The 19,167-nt window shown below is 50.0% G+C and overlaps 7 protein-coding genes across 8 annotated transcripts; 3 read left to right on the top strand and 4 right to left on the bottom strand.

The window, feature by feature from the left end:
• Positions 1-711: 711 nt before the first annotated feature.
• DFL_004521 (uncharacterized protein) lies at positions 712-2,389 on the bottom strand (the record flags this gene model as incomplete). Its single annotated transcript, XM_067633629.1, has 4 exons — positions 712-895; positions 1,094-1,370; positions 1,469-1,727; positions 2,195-2,389. 4 exons carry the CDS (start codon positions 2,387-2,389, stop codon positions 712-714), a joined length of 915 nt encoding a protein of 304 aa, XP_067491778.1.
• A 767-nt stretch (positions 2,390-3,156) lies between these two features.
• DFL_004520 (uncharacterized protein) lies at positions 3,157-6,427 on the top strand (the record flags this gene model as incomplete). The annotated part of the gene is made up of 5 exons (XM_067633628.1): positions 3,157-3,180; positions 3,657-3,732; positions 3,814-3,826; positions 3,996-4,885; positions 4,956-6,427. 5 exons carry the CDS (start codon positions 3,157-3,159, stop codon positions 6,425-6,427), a joined length of 2,475 nt encoding a protein of 824 aa, XP_067491777.1.
• An 883-nt stretch (positions 6,428-7,310) lies between these two features.
• DFL_004519 (uncharacterized protein) lies at positions 7,311-7,814 on the bottom strand (the record flags this gene model as incomplete). Its single annotated transcript, XM_067633626.1, has 3 exons — positions 7,311-7,390; positions 7,462-7,526; positions 7,618-7,814. 3 exons carry the CDS (start codon positions 7,812-7,814, stop codon positions 7,311-7,313), a joined length of 342 nt encoding a protein of 113 aa, XP_067491776.1.
• A 509-nt stretch (positions 7,815-8,323) lies between these two features.
• DFL_004518 (uncharacterized protein) lies at positions 8,324-9,307 on the top strand (the record flags this gene model as incomplete). The annotated part of the gene is made up of 1 exon (XM_067633625.1): positions 8,324-9,307. The coding sequence occupies one exon, from the start codon at positions 8,324-8,326 to the stop codon at positions 9,305-9,307; it is 984 nt and encodes a 327-aa protein (XP_067491775.1).
• Positions 9,308-10,698: 1,391 nt separating this feature from the next.
• DFL_004517 (uncharacterized protein) lies at positions 10,699-12,687 on the top strand (the record flags this gene model as incomplete). Its single annotated transcript, XM_067633624.1, has 6 exons — positions 10,699-10,715; positions 10,774-10,865; positions 10,920-11,428; positions 11,486-12,404; positions 12,467-12,615; positions 12,670-12,687. 6 exons carry the CDS (start codon positions 10,699-10,701, stop codon positions 12,685-12,687), a joined length of 1,704 nt encoding a protein of 567 aa, XP_067491774.1.
• A 405-nt stretch (positions 12,688-13,092) lies between these two features.
• DFL_004516 (uncharacterized protein) lies at positions 13,093-14,022 on the bottom strand (the record flags this gene model as incomplete). 2 transcript variants are annotated; one of them, XM_067633623.1, is made up of 4 exons in its annotated part: positions 13,093-13,417; positions 13,479-13,673; positions 13,744-13,771; positions 13,827-14,022. In XM_067633623.1, 4 exons carry the CDS (start codon positions 14,020-14,022, stop codon positions 13,093-13,095), a joined length of 744 nt encoding a protein of 247 aa, XP_067491773.1. The 2 variants fall into 2 exon arrangements, with proteins under 2 accessions (XP_067491773.1, XP_067491772.1); XM_067633622.1 differs by having other exon boundaries at positions 13,748-14,022.
• Positions 14,023-16,536: 2,514 nt separating this feature from the next.
• On the bottom strand, positions 16,537-16,893 carry DFL_004515 (uncharacterized protein; the record flags this gene model as incomplete). The annotated part of the gene is made up of 1 exon (XM_067633621.1): positions 16,537-16,893. One exon carries the CDS (start codon positions 16,891-16,893, stop codon positions 16,537-16,539), a length of 357 nt encoding a protein of 118 aa, XP_067491771.1.
• Between the last annotated feature and the right edge of the window lie 2,274 nt (positions 16,894-19,167).

The raw sequence follows: 19,167 nt of genomic DNA, 5'->3' as shown, positions 1-19,167 counted from the left end.
GCTTATACCTTCTCACTCGGGGAGCTGCGATATTGGTAAGCTAGGCAAGATAGAAAGAAGGCCCCTAGCCTTTTTTTATGCACTACTCTTGCGGCCCCCACATTATAGAATTATGTCAAGGTAGATAGACTCAGGAAATTGTGATAAAGCCATATAAAAATTACTAGGCCGCTAGTTCTCTGAAGATCTATATTCCAGCCTCAGGCTGTTAGTCTTAAGTGAGGGCTAGGCTATTGATTGTATGCGTCGTGGGAGCAATACGGACGTCTTGGTGAAGGCGGCCGGGGTGGTGCTTCGTCCCGCAGCTGTACCCGAAGCGCCTCTGTACATTTCGTAAGACAGCTTGGCAAACTGCCCCTCAAGCTGTCGTACAAGCATATCAACAGGCACATTTCTCATCTCCGATTGAAAGTTCTCTCCAATAGAGCGCGTTTCTACAAGGCTTTTCAGAGCGGTGCCCTCGCATGTATCTTGAGGGCATCGGAGAGGCGCCCTGTAGTTCGTATGTATACGTACTAATAACATCAGAAATGATACGCTCGTGCTCATAGGCATAAGACGATGCGATTTGGTTTACTAGCGGCCGTATTGAACTTCCCTTTGCAAGTTGGGGGTTCCTTTTAAGTATGCAGTCGATGAAATCCGAGGGATAGCCTTTGAATTCGATATTTTTGCCGATACTTGCTGGTGGTCGGTTGGTGGAAAGCCATTTCAGAGTTGAGACTTCAACGTCGCCGGGCTGAAGTCCCCCACGGGTGTCCATTGCTGCCCGGTTACCCGTTCTGTAACCTTCCCTTCAGATTTTTCTAGGTCAAAGCATTCTAAGGTCATGCGTTCGACGCCGGCGAATGGGGATTTTGCAAATTTCTCCCACCACGGAGTTGTCACCTTGCCCCTATAGAATAAAGATTTGCAGCTGGGTGGGGTATGAGGAGGAAGGAAGGATGTATCGACAGCGCATCCTTAATAGACAGAGAGTGTAAATGCTTGAGATTTCCAATCACGCTCTGCAAACATGTAATGGCCTCCCGTAGGCGCTGATCGATTCCTCCCTTAAGTCTGTACATGCCATTCTCCCCCTTTAAAGTCACACTTTCTAGATTGGGTGTCTTGGTGGGCATATCCACCAGCGCATTCACGTCTAGGATTGATTTTTTTGGCACTTTTACCCCATCGTATTTTCATAGTTAGGTCCGTTAGCGGTTGAAGATCCAACAAAGTAGAAGGGTTCACTTTTGGAAAGCCCTCGAGATTGGCAACCAAATGGAGCCGGAATTCTTCCGGGGACATTTTCTTTGAATGTTCTTGAATAGCATGGTAAAACCGGAGGCCCTCTAGTTTCCGAAACTCGGATTCAATGTTAGTGTCAACTATGGAGAAAATGTGAGCAGAAATTCTGTTTTTCGGTCTAACCGCTAATATTACATGTTCGGCGGTTGTGAATATTTCCCAGGTTGATTTTACTTACATCTGTTGATCGAATATGTCCAATCAAGGTATAAATGTTCGAGCTTCGGTGTATTTCCTAGCTCAGTTACATTTGCTAGCATGGATAATATCTCAGTAGGAGATTCTTTGGAAGGATTGCCCTTGTAGACCTGTTTAGTAAATTCCAACCGCTCCAGGTGCTCAAAGCCCCAGGCCCAAAGAGTTCGATGGATTTTGCGAAGCAGATATTTGAGAGCCTTTGGGATTAGTTCGCTACTGTTGGCTACAATCGGTGGCGGCTAGGTCGTTTACAAGGAGAGTTAGTGGCTTCCTTCATCGTATTCCGCATATGGATTCAAATATTTCTGGAGATCTGGGTATTAGCGATCTCAATCTACAGTCGTCAGGTTGATCAGGATCATGCCCCAAAAGCTCCAATGCAGTTGAGTATGTGCCATAGCGGAATAAAAGTCCATTATCGGCACATCAAAGCCTCCTAGGTCGAAGGATTTCAGCTTTGGGGTTAAGCAGAAAAGTAAAGGTAACAGCGCTTCGGAATTCTCGCCCCCCAAAATAAGAGACGTTGTTTTTTTTATTGATTTCCCACCTATTGCAGAGGGTTGAGATCTTCTCCTTCTCGGGTTCTGTCCAGATCCAATCAGTTGTCCAAGGTGTTTTATCGTATTTCCAACGCTTCAAATTCCTTCGATCCCATTATGTCGACAAAGTGTCCGCCAATTTCTGGGTTTCTGAGAAGACAACGGACAAATCTCCATCCTGGGTGGGAAGGAGCATCGACGATGAATGTAAATTTTCGGCCTGTGAAACCTTGAATGTTTTCCTTGAATAGCTTGCAGACTTGGATGGCTCCGCTGATATCCACGTCGGAGAGGTCATTGTCGCTGAAGATTTTAGCGATAATTTCATTAGGAATGGCGAGAATGGGCGGTATTGCGTTCATTTTAATTCCTCGTCTTCTTTTCCTTTCTTCGTGATGAAAGACCGCTGGTGTATTCGGATGTTTCTCGTAGTCTCAACTGTCGTGACGAAAGACAAAGGCGGGGTAAAGAACCCCATTTTATAAATGTACTTCGATCGAATCCTTCTATCCTCAGACTTTCGTGTGATGAGGTTCACACTCGCGTCCGGCATGCAGCAGAGTGAATCGGTGGTAGCAGGGTTCTGGGTCTCGCCAGCCAATCATATAGATTCTAGTCTCCCAATTCGGAGTGTTTGGGCGAATTAGCTCTGGACTGAGCAGCCTGTTCCGGGACCAAGTCGAGATTGTCTATCGCGGAAGCTTCGTCGCACGCATGCACGATTTTGACCAACAATTGGAGTCATTATTGCCCCCGTTGCAATGTAATTAACGTTGCTTTCAAACCCCCCCCCGGCTCTGGCTCTGGCTCTTTTTATTAACTAGCGGTAGTGTCGGAGCAGCCAGATTCGCCCTGTGGGATGGAGAGCCGAAATTGCCAAATGAAATTACGGCGGCCGAAGACGCCCTTTTCTGAAGTGAGACCGCATGGCAACAGCAGCAGGCCACTCTGTCAAGAATGAATGATGGGAGATTGATTTCGATTGATTGATTGAACTGATTGATCCCATGATTGGGGCCTTATTGACTGGCCGAGACTGCGACGGACGGAGGTGGTTTGGTGTGGTTTAGACTAGATTGCATTGCATATTGCAACATGCCATGGGATGGTTGACTTGATTCAGTTCAAGATGGTGGATAAGTGGTTGCGAGGGGTAAGAGCAAGCGCATGAATTAAACCTGGGCGGCCTTTCTTTCATATAGTCCTTCCCCCCTCTCGAGTCTCCTCTCCCCTCTTCCCCCCATATACTCTTCCTCTTCCACTATCACATACGAAGACATCAACATCACAGTATAACCAAGCTCCATCCATCTCATCGCTCCCAACCACACTCCCACCACCCTGCCGGATATATCGAGCTCTGCTGCCCCACACCCATATAACCGAGGGCATCACACACCGGCGGCGCTAGACGAAAAGGGGTGAAGCTCGACAAGGGAGAGCACAAGCAGCAGCAGCACCGGCCGGCAGCATCTCCCATCAATCATAATCAGCAGCAAAATCAGCGAAGCAGCTGATATATACCCAGCAAATTGCAGACTACTGCATCTCCGGACCTTCTTTTTCCTGCTCCCAAACGAATACTGTCCCATACGCATGGGACAAACGTCTCGAATAATCTGAGGCTAGCTGTCACTGTTCGTCCTTCCCGATCCAGCCATCGAAGTGGCTGTCGTTCCAGCGGCTGGCGGTGCTTCTGCTCGCCGTGAGCAATAGCTAGGGAAGCTATAGCACCAAGGCACTATAGCTTGAACAACCTGTCTGATTGAAACCGTTCCTTTCAAAGCTGCCAAAATAGGGTCGGTAATGCCCTTGGTCCTATTCTCTTCCCTCTCACGCCCCCATTCGTTTCGCTCCCTTTCGTAGCTTCCCCCCCAAGAAAAAAATATAGCCACCCAACTTAGTTTTGGTAAAATTACGTCGGCCAGTCTAGCTCACATCCATCTCTGTTGATTCGTGTCTCTTTAGATTCCCGGCTTTTGAACAGCAGGAGGTTTCTCCGACCGACGGTTCGAGTGCATCTGCACCACCGCAACCCCTCAACTCGGACAACACGCAACACCTTCTCCAGTCATCCGCCAGGAGGGGTTCCTTACTATACTCAACCACTTACATCCAAGACTACCTGGTAGCAGCTCAGAAGACCATGTCTGCAACCGACCCCCCCAGGACGCCCGGCGGACCTCCAAAGAGAAGTGGAGGTCTCAGTGCCCTGCTGGCCAAGTTCGAGCAGGGAGGCGGAGGCTCGCCGGGTGCGGGCTCCAATTCTGCCTCCGCGACTCCGGAGCCAGCGTTCAAACCAAAGCCCATCGGAAGGGTTAAAACAAACTTTGTCGCCGTCACAGACCCGAGCGGAGTGGTTGGTCTTCGAAAGTCCGAGAATGGGGAGGCGTCGCCTGTCAAGGGGCCTGGTACGCCTACCAAGTTCGCCTTTGGTGGACCGTTAGCAGATGGTACGCCAAAAAAGGCCGAGTTTCCTAGGGCCGAGACTCCAAAGGTGGCAGAGTTTCCGAAAACCGAGAAGCCTGTCGAGAAACCTGCCGAAGTCAACGGGAAAAACAAGGGGGAGAAGCAAGATGTCAAACCTGAAGAGCCAGCGAAGGAAGAACCCAAGCCGGCTGTCGAAGAAAAGGTCGAGGAGAAGGTTGAAGAGAAGGTTGAAGAGAAGGTTGAAGAGGTCGTAGAAGACCTTAAGAAGGAGGAGCCAGCTCCAGAGAGCTTGCCCGAGGTTACGAAAGAACCAGAACCACCTGTCGCTGAAATCGCCTCGGAACAGAAGGAAACCGTTCCCGATGTTGAAGATGTGGCTAAGGAAGAGCCAGCGCCAGAGGTCACGGCTAAAGAAGCTCCGGTCGACGGTAAGGGAAACCCCTCGAGACTACGCTCCCTACTTCACGATATGATGTTGACATTTATATGTTCGAATAGAGCCGGTACCAGCGCCCGCACCTGTCGAGGAACCTACGCCCGCCCCGGAGACCGTAGAATTAGCTGGGAAGGATGAGGCTCCAGTCGTCCCAGAGGCTCAACCTGAACCACCAGTCGAAGAACCTGCTCCCGAGGCAAAAGCACAAGAACCCGTTGTGGGACCAGAGGTTATTCCAGAGGAAACCAAGCAGGAGATCGTGGAGGATTTGGCTGCTGAAGAACCAGCTGCTGAAGAACCAGCTGCCGAAGAACCAGCCGCCGAAGAACCAGTTATCGAGGAGCCAGTCGTTGAAAAGGCTCCGGAACCAGTTCCAACAGAGGAAGTCGTGACTGTGACCGAGGAGCCAGTAACAGAGGCCCACGAGGCTCCGGAGCAGCCGTCTCACGAACCAGAGTCTGAAGTTGTCGAACAAGTCGTCGAGGCGCCAGCTGAGCCCTCCATCCCAGTCAACGTCGTGCCACCGACACCAGTTAATGCGCACGCAATATCTAAAAAGCCATCTCATATTGCCAGGCCATCTGGTTCCTCTAGGGTGCCTGTTCACGGCACCAAGCCCGCTGACAGGAAACCGGTCACCAAGCTAGCCGAAACGAAGCCAGTTACAAAGGCCCCTATAACAAAGACTACCACCACCCCCAGGACGAACACTGCTACGACTTCTGGTGTTCCCAAACCAAGGTCGACTACTTCAAGCGTACCGAAGCCTACAACTACAAGGGGGCACACTAAGCAACCCAGTCTGTCCTCTCCAGCCAAGGTTACACGGCCGAGATCCCCAGCGCCAGGGGCAACCAAAACACATTCCGAGAGCGCACCAAAACCATCTACTGAAGATACCGCAGCAGCTGATGCCCAGCCTGCTACCGAGGGCGAATCTTCCACGGCCGTCCCCAAGCCAAAAACAAATCGACTATCCACTGGTATCACAAAACCTTCTACTATTCCTGTTCACAGCCGTCCCTCTCTTCACGGAACTACTTCATCGTCCTCTTCAAAGCTCGCCGCCCCAGCAACCAAGTCTACCAGCCGTGCCAAAACACCTAGCCGACTAGCAGCGCAAACTAACCGTCCAAATTCACGGATCGCGCACGCCAAATCTCCTTCCGTCTCACCAACCCGTGCGGAACACCGAGTGCGGACACAATCCCGTGCCTCTATGGCTTCGGAGTCCACTATCCGTCCCAAGTCGACACATATTGATCCAAATTTCCTCGCTCGTCTTTCCAGGCCTACAGCGAGCAGTGCCTCGAAGGTCGTTGAGAAGAGAGTAGTTTCGCCACCGGCACCGGGTGTCACCCCAAAGAGAGTTGGCGGGTCTCAGAAGTCATCGAGAAAAACAGACGACGACCAAGCTAGCAACGCTAGCGTGGACCACGATCACCCACCCACTTTTGAGGACAATGGGCCCAACGATGAGTACCACGAAACCGCACCGGATCTGAGCGACCACAGGACAGCTCTCCAGTCGTAGTAGAAGAGACACTTCCCTTGTATCTTAGACTTCTTTGTTCTTCCCCCCCTTTTTTCATTCTTTGCCTTCTTCACGAGGTACCCCACGCCCTTTTTTCTTTACTTTTCTATGGTCATTATAGCCGGTATTCATAGGGGTTCTTTCCTTGTAGTTATTTCATATATATATACAGCCATTCAAAGCAAAGCGTCGAAGCGACCGAAGCGAAACACCGATCACTACCACACCTCTTCCATTTGTGCATACACGAACGAACCAAGCCTCTAACTAGCCAAGCTTCTATCAGTATCTTCTGGTTGCTACGTGTTTACTATTCAAGGTATATATTGTAATTATACTGTCTTTTTTCGTGCTTTCTATTACCCTGCGCCTGCTCGCTTTTCAAAAGGTCGTACCTACTTAGCTGGTGTGATATAGGAGGAAGGGTTGCGGAACAATCCAATACCACAAAAAAATGGCATTGATATTTCAAATTCATGAATCGAACAAGATTTGCTTTCATGGTTAGTAAATTATGTACAAAATATTCGGCAGTTGATAAAGTTTCCCAGAAACCACAAGGGTGCAAGGGTATATATACACAGAAGGTAATTAAACGACAGCCACCAAATAACTCCCACCGAATTTCGACGCAACCTTCGTCGCCTTTTATCGCAAAAAATTAATGAGACCGATTGATAACGGAATCGATGATTAGATAGGCTCGTACCCGCTATAGCTACCCGAGATCGATCCTCTTTTTTTTTTTTTGGACGGGTCGTCTGATGTCCGATATAGCCTTGGGACCAGTGTTGAGGTTTGATATCGATATCGTCCCTATTTGAGATATCTGCTGTTCTTCATGAAGATATAATAATCTTGGGTTTTTTTTTTTTTTTTTTTTTTAGTTATTGACTTCTCTGATTGTGTTTCGCCTTTCGCTGTCCGGGATGGGTTTTGCGCGGGGTTGTTCGCCCAGGTAGACTATTTTATACCGTGGTGTTAGTGACCTTTTTCGGTATGAGGGATATAAATGTCGGCACGTCATTATTCACCTCGTTTATAAAGCATATAACTGCTGACAATAGCAATAGGCAGGGCGATGATGATGAGCTTTACTCTATTATAAAAATATCAACATCCGTCTCTATGGCGGGGGTTTTTTTTAAAGATGAGCCAGCCCACGGTTATCTTGAGATTGTAAGACATACTTTGTATGCGCCGCCTTGTACTTCGCCGGCAACTCCTCGGGCGTCGTTGGAATCGGAATCGTACTGGCGGTCTTCCCGCCGGCGTGCTGGAAGACGGGTCTCGGGAGCGGAGGACCCGGACGGCGGTTTGTGGGTGTCGCCATGGTGGTGATCGAAGGGTAGACGGGGTTGTAGACGGGGTGAAGTGGGTAGTTCATCGTTACGCTTTTTCGGGCGGGTTTTGATTTTTAGGTCGGTGTTTGACACCGTTTTAGTTGAGGTTTTGGGATGAGAGATGGGGAACTAAGGCTGAAAAGGGTGGAGGGTTTTGGTCGGGTGTTTGAGCCGCATAACGACATGGGAGAGCTGTAGCTATGGCTCTAGGCTACCAACCGATGGGATTCCTTTGATCCTTTGATTTCTGGGGGGTTTAAATAGAATCCGGGCTCCGCGAGATCTCGAGGGAGACTTCATCTTTGTTCTCATCGTTGGCTACGCTAGCAGATGTCTTGGTGGAAGCCGAAGGTCGAATTGCATACCGATACTTGGACGGCGTCGACCGTCGGCTTCATTATATCGCAGCTTTTGGATGCAAGTTATTGACGAGCCTCACGGTTAACGAACACCATCCATCAACTCCGACGATGGAATCACTCCCTTCCCGATCATAGCTTCAACAATCAATCTTTCCTCTCTTTCTGCGTCGTCATTTCCCAGCCTCGCAAAAATGCAACAAATCACAACGCATTTCCTCACCCTCCTCCTCCTCCTTAGCCTATCCATCCAAATATCCGCCCTCAATGACACCGCAATCGACTTCTCCACCGTCCCTTTTTGCGCCCGGTCCAACTGCCTCGAAGACGCATCCTCACCTTACACCTGGACCCCCCAATCCCTCTGCCCCTCCTCCCCTTCCGCTTCCTCGATCCTCCCTTCCTGTTTCTGCTCCCTCCCCCGCCCCCTCCTCTGCCTCCCCTACGACCCCACCGTCCCAAATCCCTGCTACACGGAACTGACAGCCTGGTACGCCGCCCTCTGCAACTCCACAGTCGGAATGATCCCCAACAATACATTACCATACCTCAAACTCCCGGAATGCGCACGAACGTGCGCAATAGCTATGACATCCCATTTGGGATGTCCCGATCATTCGCTAAATTGTGCTTGCCAGCTCGCGTACCTACCGGGGAATACGGCGGAGTGTGTTAGGGATCGGTGCGCGAAGGATATTATTACTTACATCGGGGATTTGCAGACGTTTACGGGGAAGTGGGTTTTTCAGGCTTGCGGGTTTGATGAAAACGGTAATACCGATAACAGTACGGGGATCCGCAGCGACACCCCAGAATACAAAAACAGCCCTGCAGCCCACCCGCAAGAAATTTTGGCCGATGACTTCCAAGGCGAAGAATATACGAACTGGCAGGATGCGTTGAATGCCAAAAGGGCGAAGAATTCGAACTTGGGGGTCATCATCCCGTTGAGTTTGGTTTTCGGAGGGGTGTTCGGGGTTCTGGGATTACAGTGGTTGGCGGCTTGTTGTGGATTTACGACACCGGCGGGGAGACGGATGTGGGATCGGGTGGGGAGGTTGGTGACGAAGGTGTTCGGGGGTGTCGGGACGGGGTTGGCGTGGGTTGGGAAGGGGTTTGTGATACTGGGACGGTGGATTGTGAAGGGGGGGAAGGTGGTTCTGGGGTGGGTCAGGTGATTGTCACTTCGCTACGGTGGTTTGAGTACATTGTTTTAAGTTTAGACGTATGGGGCCGTTGAACGGTTTTGGTTTATAGATAGATAGATACCAAAGTCTTGAATTTAATCTACGCGACTTTGATTTATCCAAGTGGGATGGTAGCCTGCGCCGTACGAAAATTTAAACTTTAGCCGGTCCCCTTTGGGTTCCAAGTTTGCGGATGGCTGAAATCATGAAACGCTCCAAAGGTACGTACTGTAATATTTTTTGCTCAGAGTCGTTTTGTATTCTGGAATGAAAAAAGCATCGACGGGTACCGACGATAGCGATAAGGTCTTGCGGTGCATGTCCATCAGGGTCTGGCTATCCGATAAACAATCCCTCCAACCTCTAACTTCCAATCCCATAGCACATACCCTCAACTCCTTCGCGATAGCATCCCTCCACCGGCAATGTTTTTCCCTAATGACGTACAGCACGCCACCGAGCGTGTGAGGAAATACGAGAGCATCGATATCACTTCTAATAACTATATAATTACCCAGGTACATGTGGAACTAGGCGGTACTGAATTCTGCCAGGAGGGTCCATGCATTTCGAAGAGTTACGTACGAGGGGTAAACCGTAGCTATGAACGTAGAATCGGTACAAATTATACCCGGTATGCATCAAAAGTACTACTCTTACGGACGATATACTCTTGGATATCAGGTCAACCGGACCGTCGTGCGAACCGCACAATCGATAACGGAAATGAGAAAGAAGTGCGTTGGGGCGAAAATACCACACAGTCAGATATCCCCGAGAACGTGTGGGAGCTTCATGATTATCGGAATGGAGAATTTCCTTTCGGAGAAGTGAATTGTAATTGGATCGTCTACACGAAATAGGTGGTCCTTAAATAGACACGATACGGGATGAATGCGAGGGGCATTCGTGTTGTGTTGCGGTCACGTGACCGCGGCGAAGCCCGGCTGCCTTCAGCTGAACGGAGATATCTACCGTTGCGGGCCTTTTGGTTTGGTAATTGTAGCCGGAATACTCCTTTTTCTGCGTTCGTTACCGGGTATCTTCGACTTCCATCCGCACGTTCCAACATTGTCATAGGTTCGCGAGGTACTGCGCCTTTCGGATTCCGCGATGGGCTATCCGGGTTCCCCGGGTGGAATTGCTGCATTGTTCTGCACAACCACGACCGCACGCGAGTCATATGTACCTGTGGAACCTGTGGGGTAGTAATAATACAGACGCTAATATTACGTATATTGTTACTAAGAAATCTTGCGCGGGTTTTACAAATATTCCCTTGGTCTCAGAAATTGAGCTTCCTCTCAACACATGTTAGGATAACTCGAGTAGCTCGAACTCGAACCCCCGCGTCGACAGCTTCAACAGCAACTTCATTCACAATGCCGCCTCAATTCGGGTAAGTCTTTACTATTCGTATGGCATACAATGACGGGAATAAAACTAACAAAGCAAAGCCGTCTCGGCATCCTAGCCATCGTCTTCGCCTTCCTCTGCTTCAGCGCCTGGCGTTTCTCCCACACCGGTATCGTTGACGACTCCACCATAGGTAAACTCTCCGGTCCCGGTCACATCATCGATGCTCATGGAGAATACATTCAAGGATCCGTACCACCGATTCACGATACCAGCCACAAACATGACTACGGTGCCAATGCTCCTCCTCCCCCTCCCCCCTCTCCTGCTTCGAACCCAAAGGGAGATGACATGGACGATATGGATCCCGATGATCTGGGTTCCGATCTAGCGGTCGGAGATGGAAGCAAAGGACGACCGACCCGAGATGATAATAGAATCTTTGTAACCGTTACCGCCAAGGAAGTCGAGACCACGACTGTATTTCAAGATCGGACGGTGACGGAGACACCTTCCGTAACGCTTTTTGGAGGAGAAGAAGTCCGAACCACGGCGACAGCGACTTCGAGTATCAATCGACCGTTCGAACGATACGCCGGATTGGTCGAAGACTACAACGAAAGCTTGACACCGAATGATCAGAAAATCTTGGGGGAAATGCAGGCCAGGAGTTCGAGGCAGGATAGGTTGATGAGGATGTATGATCTTGATGGAGCGGGTGATTGGATGCAGTTTATTAAAGATCAGGATGATGCGGCATGTTACTCCCCTTCGATCGACGGTAATAAAAGACGCTGCTGATAAGAAGAGCAGGCCATGCCCCCGTTCACCAAATTCGCCCAAGAATACATCTACAACTGGCAACACCCCGACCCATCCTCATGCGCAGACCGAAAATTCCTCGTCCTCCACCACAACTGGGACGGTAACGGCCTCGGCACCGTCGTCCACGGCACCGGCTGGGTCCTCGGCCTAGCAATCCGCCTGAACCGCATCCTAATCTACGACGACGAAGCCCCACCGGGCCGAAACTTCCTGGAAGAAAAATGCCAACAAAACGGCATCCGCTCCCTGGACTGTATCTTCGAACCGTTCAGCAGCTGCAGCAGCACCCTCCATCTCACGGAAGACAATCATATCAAACTTCGAAGCTATTGGAAGATCCCGGAGAGTATAAACATGTCGACCTCGGCTGTACCCCCGCTTTTCGGACAAATGCTCAAAAATAACTTTCCGGAAATGCATTACGATGCTATAAAGTACTGGTGGCGTGCGCAGGCTTCGGCTTATATGATGCGGATGAACGGTCCGGCTTTGAAACGTTTGAAGGCTCTCCGTATCGACGATTCCCATAATATCGCAGTTACGCACTCCTCTACGGGCGAATTGATCGATACCAAGGCCCCTTACCCGCTTCCCGACGGCAGTTTCAGCATGCACGTCCGCCACGGCGACAAGGGCGTCGAAATGGAACTCATCCCCTTCAGAAAATACGTCGACCGGGCGGAGGAGTACGCAGCCATGAACATGATAATGACCAGGAAAACTTGCTTTATAAGCACGGAGGACAGAGAGGTCTTGGAGGAAGCGAAGAAAATCGGGAACGCGTGGATTAGCGTCAACACCACCAGCAACGAGAATTGGACTTGGATTTGGAGCGATATTCCGAGAATCAACGGTGGTCCTGTGGAGCAGCTGAATAACTTTGGAAATCGAACGGAAATGACGATAAGTACGTTTGTCCCCCTTTCACCGTGGTGTTGAAGATTCGTAGCGCTGATGCGGATCGTGTAGAATGGATGTTGCAACTGTTCTTTGCGATCGAGGCGTCCAATATCGTCGGTACGAGGGGCAGTGGGTGGAATAGGATGATCGATGAGTTGAGATGCATATGGGTGGATTGCAGGACACCCTACATGGAAGTCGGACCGTTCGAAGATTGGGTACGTGACCATCCATCCGTCTCTCCACCGCGGGCCAAGCTGATTACGATGCAGGTTCACTATAATTTCTAATAATTAACGGAACAACCTCGGGGTCTCCTTGGTTTTCTGCTCTTTCTTATCAAACTATTCACTACAGGGCGGGCGAAAAAGGGTTGCATTTGGGATGGCGCTGCCTACGAGGTCGAACTTGCGGCGTTGTTTCCTCGACCGAAACCAACCATATAGACTTTCGAAAGCATACGCGAGCAATCCGTGGTTTATTTCTTGCTAACCTCATGATTTATTGTTTGGGATATCTTGTATCATATTACCTCTTTTTCATTAAACAAAAGCATCGGTTGGTTGTTTTTCGCTCTTACTCTATTGGCTGCGCCCGAAATGTGTGTGTATCGCAGGTTTGAAGAAAAATTTTTTATCATAACGCCGTGATGCTCCCGGAAAACCAAAACACCGATTTGCAAGATCCGATGGTACTCATGCTGCTTTCCCAATATCCCTCCCCACCCCCATCACCGCCAGCGGCCTCAGCGCGTACATCCTCACCGGGAACAAATGCAACCTCTCCGGAAACCCCCTCTGCAATTCGCTCTTAATAACCACCAACCCGGCTTCTCCAAATATCCTTCTAAAATTCTCGTCGGTTCTGGTGATGCTGCTATCTTCCGTGTCGAATACGTCTTCAAAGTTATTCGAATTATTTTCTTTGACGAAGATGAGGCCTCCGGGGGTTAGGGCTTTGGCGCAGCGGAGAAGGTAGGAGGTCAGGTCGGCGTCCGTCAGGTGGTTCAGGCACCATTGGCTGGAAAACATCGTAGCGAACGGTTAATAAATTCGCGGCCATCGGGGAAAGGGGGACGTACTGCCAAATACACCAATACTTCCCTTCCTCCGGTTCCCATTTCTCAAGACCGACGTTGAACACGTCACCGATCTTCCCGCCGGCGGGGGGTAGATCCGATGATGACAGCAATTCATCCGTGAATTTCGAAACGGGTTCGACGATATCCACTACATCCATGTGTTTCAAGAGGAGACCCTTTGTTATCCGGCCGATCCTGTTGATAATAAAACCGTCAGCCTTCCTTTGTAGGTGCTACGGGGTACGGGAAAGGAAAGGAGACGTACTCACCCGGCCCCACAATCCACCCCCCTCCTGACCCCATCGGGCGGCACCCCCATCGAAGGTTTCAACTTGGCCAAAAAATTACTCGAAGTTTGCAAATCCACCCGTGAGACTTGCGGATACCCCCCCAACATCCCGGAGACGGTGGACGGGATGGAAGTCCAGTACGCTATTTGGGCCGCATAGTTCGGTGCGTCCGTGCCGCCGTTGCTGGCTTCGTTCGTGGGCGTGGGCGATCGCGGGACGTTGGCGAGCGGGGGGAGGGGGTTGTAGGACGCCATCTTTGATATCCGGAGGGACGAGCTGTGGTTCAGGTGAGGATCGGAGGGGAGGTTGTTACGGCCGGTGAACGTGGGGCGAGGCTTGGCTGACCGCGAGATGGCAGCGTGCCGCAGATCTAGGATCGATTGCGACAACACTTTTTAAGCGGGAAATACAACAAGGTCTCGGAGCGTCTACGCGGTTTGAATTCAGAGATATGCTTGGCACGCACGATTTGGAGGTGATAGCCATAATTGGTAGATGAATCGAATTGGAGAAACATGTATATCGGTAACTTTGACGACCCTCATCCTCCGAGCAAAATTCCTCGGACGAAACCGAAGCGGGCCTGCCCGGTTAATGATTTTTTCACAACGGAATCCACAAACATAGGCTTCTTGCCAGCAGATCGTTGGGTTTCCGAAAGAACCCCGAGCCCCTCTCCTCGTAAATCTCAACATGGATAGTATCTCGAACCGCAAGTTTCCGAATAGTGACAGAGGTGGACATGTCAATTTATCCTTTCTTCTTCTGCGTCTGTTATTTTCGCGGTGCTTAGGGCGGAAAGAAAACATGGAATGAACTCGGTCAAATCGATTCCAAAGGGACAAGATACCTGGTTATCCAAGTGCCGGAGCACACACCAGAACATGGAAATAACGTCATAGGTATCAAAGGAAACAATGGAATCAAGATGTTATTCCTTCCAGCAAGCAATAAAAATGGAAGTCATCACGTCCCATCCTTTCATGTATTTCGGGGCGAATGCCTTGGTATCGATCTAGCGTTTCGGTACGGCGTTGAAAATATATTTTGTCCTGGTGAGGGCGGGCCATCGTCGGGGCTAGTTTTGTACATCCGAGTAGGGGAGTTTCTCCATTTTTGAGATGATTGCGTTCCGATATAACCTCCCCTTTCGTCTTCGTTAATTGTGCCCAAGGTGTCGAAAGCAATATTATAATCGAATCCATGAAGGGCCGGTTCGGATAAGAAGAAGTCATAACGCTCATGTTTATCGTTTTGTCTGGAATATCCGTTTGCATGCATCCAAGCTAACAGGGTGTTGGCTTTCTCCCGGTATTCACGGGAGGACCCAAGATATATTGCCTTAGCATGCGAGTCTCGGAACCGACCAGAACACATATCTTGCGTTGGCGGTCTGGCTCACGAGGCGATGAAGGCCTGACCCAGTGCCCTGTTGGGTAGTCACGTGACTGATTTGAATTTCAACAACGCAATTCAAGTTGGACTGTTTGAACAGCTGAATTGGTTCAAGACCTAATTTCCTTTGTGATCCTAAAATTCCTAAATTCCTGTGTTGGGAACCCTTCGGTCGTAAATGTGTGGAAAAAGGTATATGCAACGAGGAGTGTTCCGCACGAATTGTTTTAGGATTTTCGGCAAACCTTTTATTGAGCTCAGAGAATAGATGGGAAGAGAGAGCTATGGATAAGTACCCCGATTACGAACACCAAAAGCTCGTAAGGTAATCGCGAAAGCCAGCGGCCACGAACAAAGCTCAATAAAACGACAGTCTGAATTTGGTTGACACTGCAATGCAACAGTCGACAGTCGCAGTCGTTTGCTCTTCAAGCCAAACGATTATCTGCCTTTTTAATCCGAAACATCACAAACGGCCCCGATCGATGGGAATATATAGACAGGGGGATATCAATATCCGAGAGGTTTCGACTCTTGACTCCTCAGCTAACATCACATTCGCTCCAAATCCGTTATCAATACCAGCGGCCTATGATAAAAAAAGACCGGGAAACGTTGAATGGGGGTGGGAAATATGGATTCCGGCAACCTCAAAGTTCGAAAAACTAACAATCTAGTCTCGAGAGCCTGACCGCCAAAGCGTCGAGTGTTGCATATGGACAGCACAACACAACGCAAATGGGGAGGGACCGTGCCGCAAATCAGAGGGCCTGGGTGGCCTCACGTCGCAGCCCACCAAAGGCCTTTTTCAGCAAACAACACAATCTCCCAGGATCGAGTTTACTGCGCTCGACGAGCAGGTACAGGTCCACGGCCTCATAAAACCCATACCTGTCTTGCAACCGATTACTCTCTTACGCCATCCCACTCGTATCATTACCATCGATGAGGACTCCCAAATCCATCCGAACTACTTGGGTATGAAACAACAGCCTTGCTTGTATCCACGTTATAATCTAGCATACATCCGCATCCGCGCCCATAAAGGGCTTTCCTACTTGATTGCTAACTTTAGCTGGGTTCCGGATGAAGATTCCTATTTTGACTTCGATTTCGACTTTGGGCCCGCAAGTTAACCCAACCTTAGTTAGTATGCCAGCACCCCTGACATGTAAATTTATCTGTCGATGATATCCAGTCCTGATGTGCCGACTGCGGATACCCCGACATACCCGCTCGGTTCGACTGCGCCCGATCTTCCGGAGCAACGCAAGAAGAAGGCTCCGCAGTCCGTTGGTCCCCAAAAAAAGCGCAAGTCTTTTACAATTTACCGCTGTCCCGAATGCTGTGAAGAAACCTCGAGCCTGCGGACCTTAGGCGACCACATGAGAGATACCCATGATATGAAGGCGTTCAAGTGCGATAATTGCGAAATTAGAGTCGCAAGATACGACAACCTTGTAAGCCATAAACGAACCTGTAAACCGCTCCCGGTCAATAGTTCCACCCCAGCAACCAATCGTTCCAACAACATTAACCAAGGTTTGGACGTAAGCGCTGCGAGAGCTACTTCCGACCCAGCTCTTGAAATTCAAGATCTCAAAGCCTAACTTGAGGACACCAAGTTGGAGGCTGATCTTTGGAGGAGAAACTACCTCGAGTTGTGGAAGAAGTATAGTGGTAGCAGCAGTATCCATCGACACTGATTCACGGGTCTTTGGCCGGTGCATGCACATCGCTCTTGTTTTAGGGTTCACCGTCGTCGTTGGCGGTGCAGCGGATTATAGTATTTCAGCGGTGGTATATATCGGTAGAGCATTTTACCTGTCGGTATACGATGGTCCGGATGGGCTAAGGGAATTGTGTTCGGATGGGCAGGTAGCGATTGGGAATTTTGATTTTACTTATTTCTGTATCATGCCTCCGTGATCTTTTATTCGGTTTCCCGTGCGTTATGAGTTTATATGATATGAGTGGTTTGGTTTCAAGCCGGCCGCTATCGTTATGATGCAGGTTCCGAAGAGAGCCTCGTTAACTTTCCAAACTCCCCGTGACAAGTTCCAGCCGGTCCGATCGCCCACACAAAAGTTCACGTTCTGGCCTCGTTTCGATAACACGCACGCAACAATATCGGCTCGGGAAGGAGCGTACCCGGTGGTCTCGTGGTACCCAGGTACTTGTAGATTATTGGCTTGCCTACCGGCTTGCTCATTATTAGCTTACGAGCTGTACCGGTAACTACTCAAAGGCTGGGTGCGAGGCAACCCTTCGCACATAAAATCGATTGAATCAGAAGATGATACAGAGTATCATCAACCGAATGCTTAGGTAAGTGCCGAGCCGTATCTCCCGGATCGGTGGATCCGTACGCCGGGAGCCTATACGGGTACGTGAGCATGTATAAAAATACGTCACTGGAGGCAAAAATCGGTTGACTATCGAACCGGCCGTGGTGTACAGCGTCCGCCATCCACCGATGTGCAGGCCCGGGCCTTGTTCGTAAGGTAATCCGACCCCATCGAAGAGAGAAGCACCCGTTTACTCGAACCCCGAATCGAGATAAACTCCGCAAAGACGTCGCCCCATAAACACGAGATTTCTCCGTCCCGACGGATATTTCTCATTATTCTATGCATGCGAACAATTTGGTTCCACCGCATATTTTCGCATCTACCGCCAACCTCGAAATCGTTCGGAGTAGATCTGCGAGCCTAACGTTGGCTTCGAGGTTGCATTCCCCTGTTTCGCCTGAATGCACCAGGGGAAGCACATTTAATATGGGAATCGATTACCAGGCGCCCGGGCCTATGCGAATCGAGTTTCGATCCCGCTTTCGTATGAGCATACCTCATCAATCATCTCATGATTTGAAAGAGCCTCCATCTTTGGAGCCACCACACGGCGGGGCTTGCGACGGTGGTGCGCCCCGAGGCGTTTCCCAGCTATCGGGACAGGCCCAGGCTCTAGCCGTAGGCTATAGTCGTAGAATGAAATATTAGTAAATCCCGCAAGTTAATGATTTGGCTCGATGTATTCTAGCTCATTATTATAATAATTACATACGATGTGAAGGCCGGAGCCACCACGCATTATATAAGTTTGTGACAACGCTGGCCCCTTACATGAGATATTGCCAACCGCGGTGGGCGATGAGCCAGCTATCGGGACAGGCCCGGGCTCCAGTCGTGGGCGAGATTGATGTTTTTTAGGACACCACCCAAGGCCGGGGCCGTGAGCTGCCTGGGCAGGTGGCAGCCCAAGCTGTAGTCATGGAATAAAGTATTAACAGTACACCCCATACCGATCCGTTGTAGTAAACACATATAAAAGGCCGGAGTCCACACAATGCAAGGCGACGCCGTTGCATTGCTATTTCGCGTGGTACCCACGTATTCATATCCTCACGGCTGCCTCGGAGAGTCCTCGTTCTGACGTACAAGCCCACCCACATGCGGTAGGAACTATCGTGGTGAACGATATCTCGCCCCGGACTGTTTTCCGAGCCCTCGTACGTCGTCGTACTGCAGCAAGAGGTTGGGGCTTCTTTCTCGGACCCTCGAATGAAAAGAAACAAGGTGCCGCCGATAGATATCCCCCCAGAATAGACCCGGTCTCATGGTCGACGAGGCAGGCTACCCGATCTCGTGTTGTTTACGTTGCAATTTTGTACTAGACCGCCAAATTGGGATATAGTCCCAGCTTCGAGTCCGGTCGCTTCTGTCTTCGCAACCTCCGTAGCTCGCCCGGTGTGGCACCTAAAGCAAAGCAATACGCACCTTCCTACCTGACACCTTGGGTATGACGAACCTGTAATGCCAATGGACCTGAATAGATTACGCAACACCAGCGCTTTCTGTAACAGATAGCGGATCCACAAGGACCCGGTCAAGATTACCCAGAAGGATAGACTTTCCACCAAACCGAGGGCATACGTAACCTCCCCTCCCTTCGAATAAGTTTAAACCTTGATCATGTATCACGGAGCCTCGAATCTAAGGTCTGAC

This window comes from Arthrobotrys flagrans (assembly GCF_004000055.1).
Source record: "Arthrobotrys flagrans strain CBS H-5679 chromosome Unknown unitig_0, whole genome shotgun sequence".
Lineage (NCBI taxonomy): Eukaryota > Fungi > Ascomycota > Orbiliomycetes > Orbiliales > Orbiliaceae > Arthrobotrys > Arthrobotrys flagrans.
Note: the sequence above shows the minus strand (reverse complement) of the source record. Positions and strands in the feature narration are given on the sequence as shown.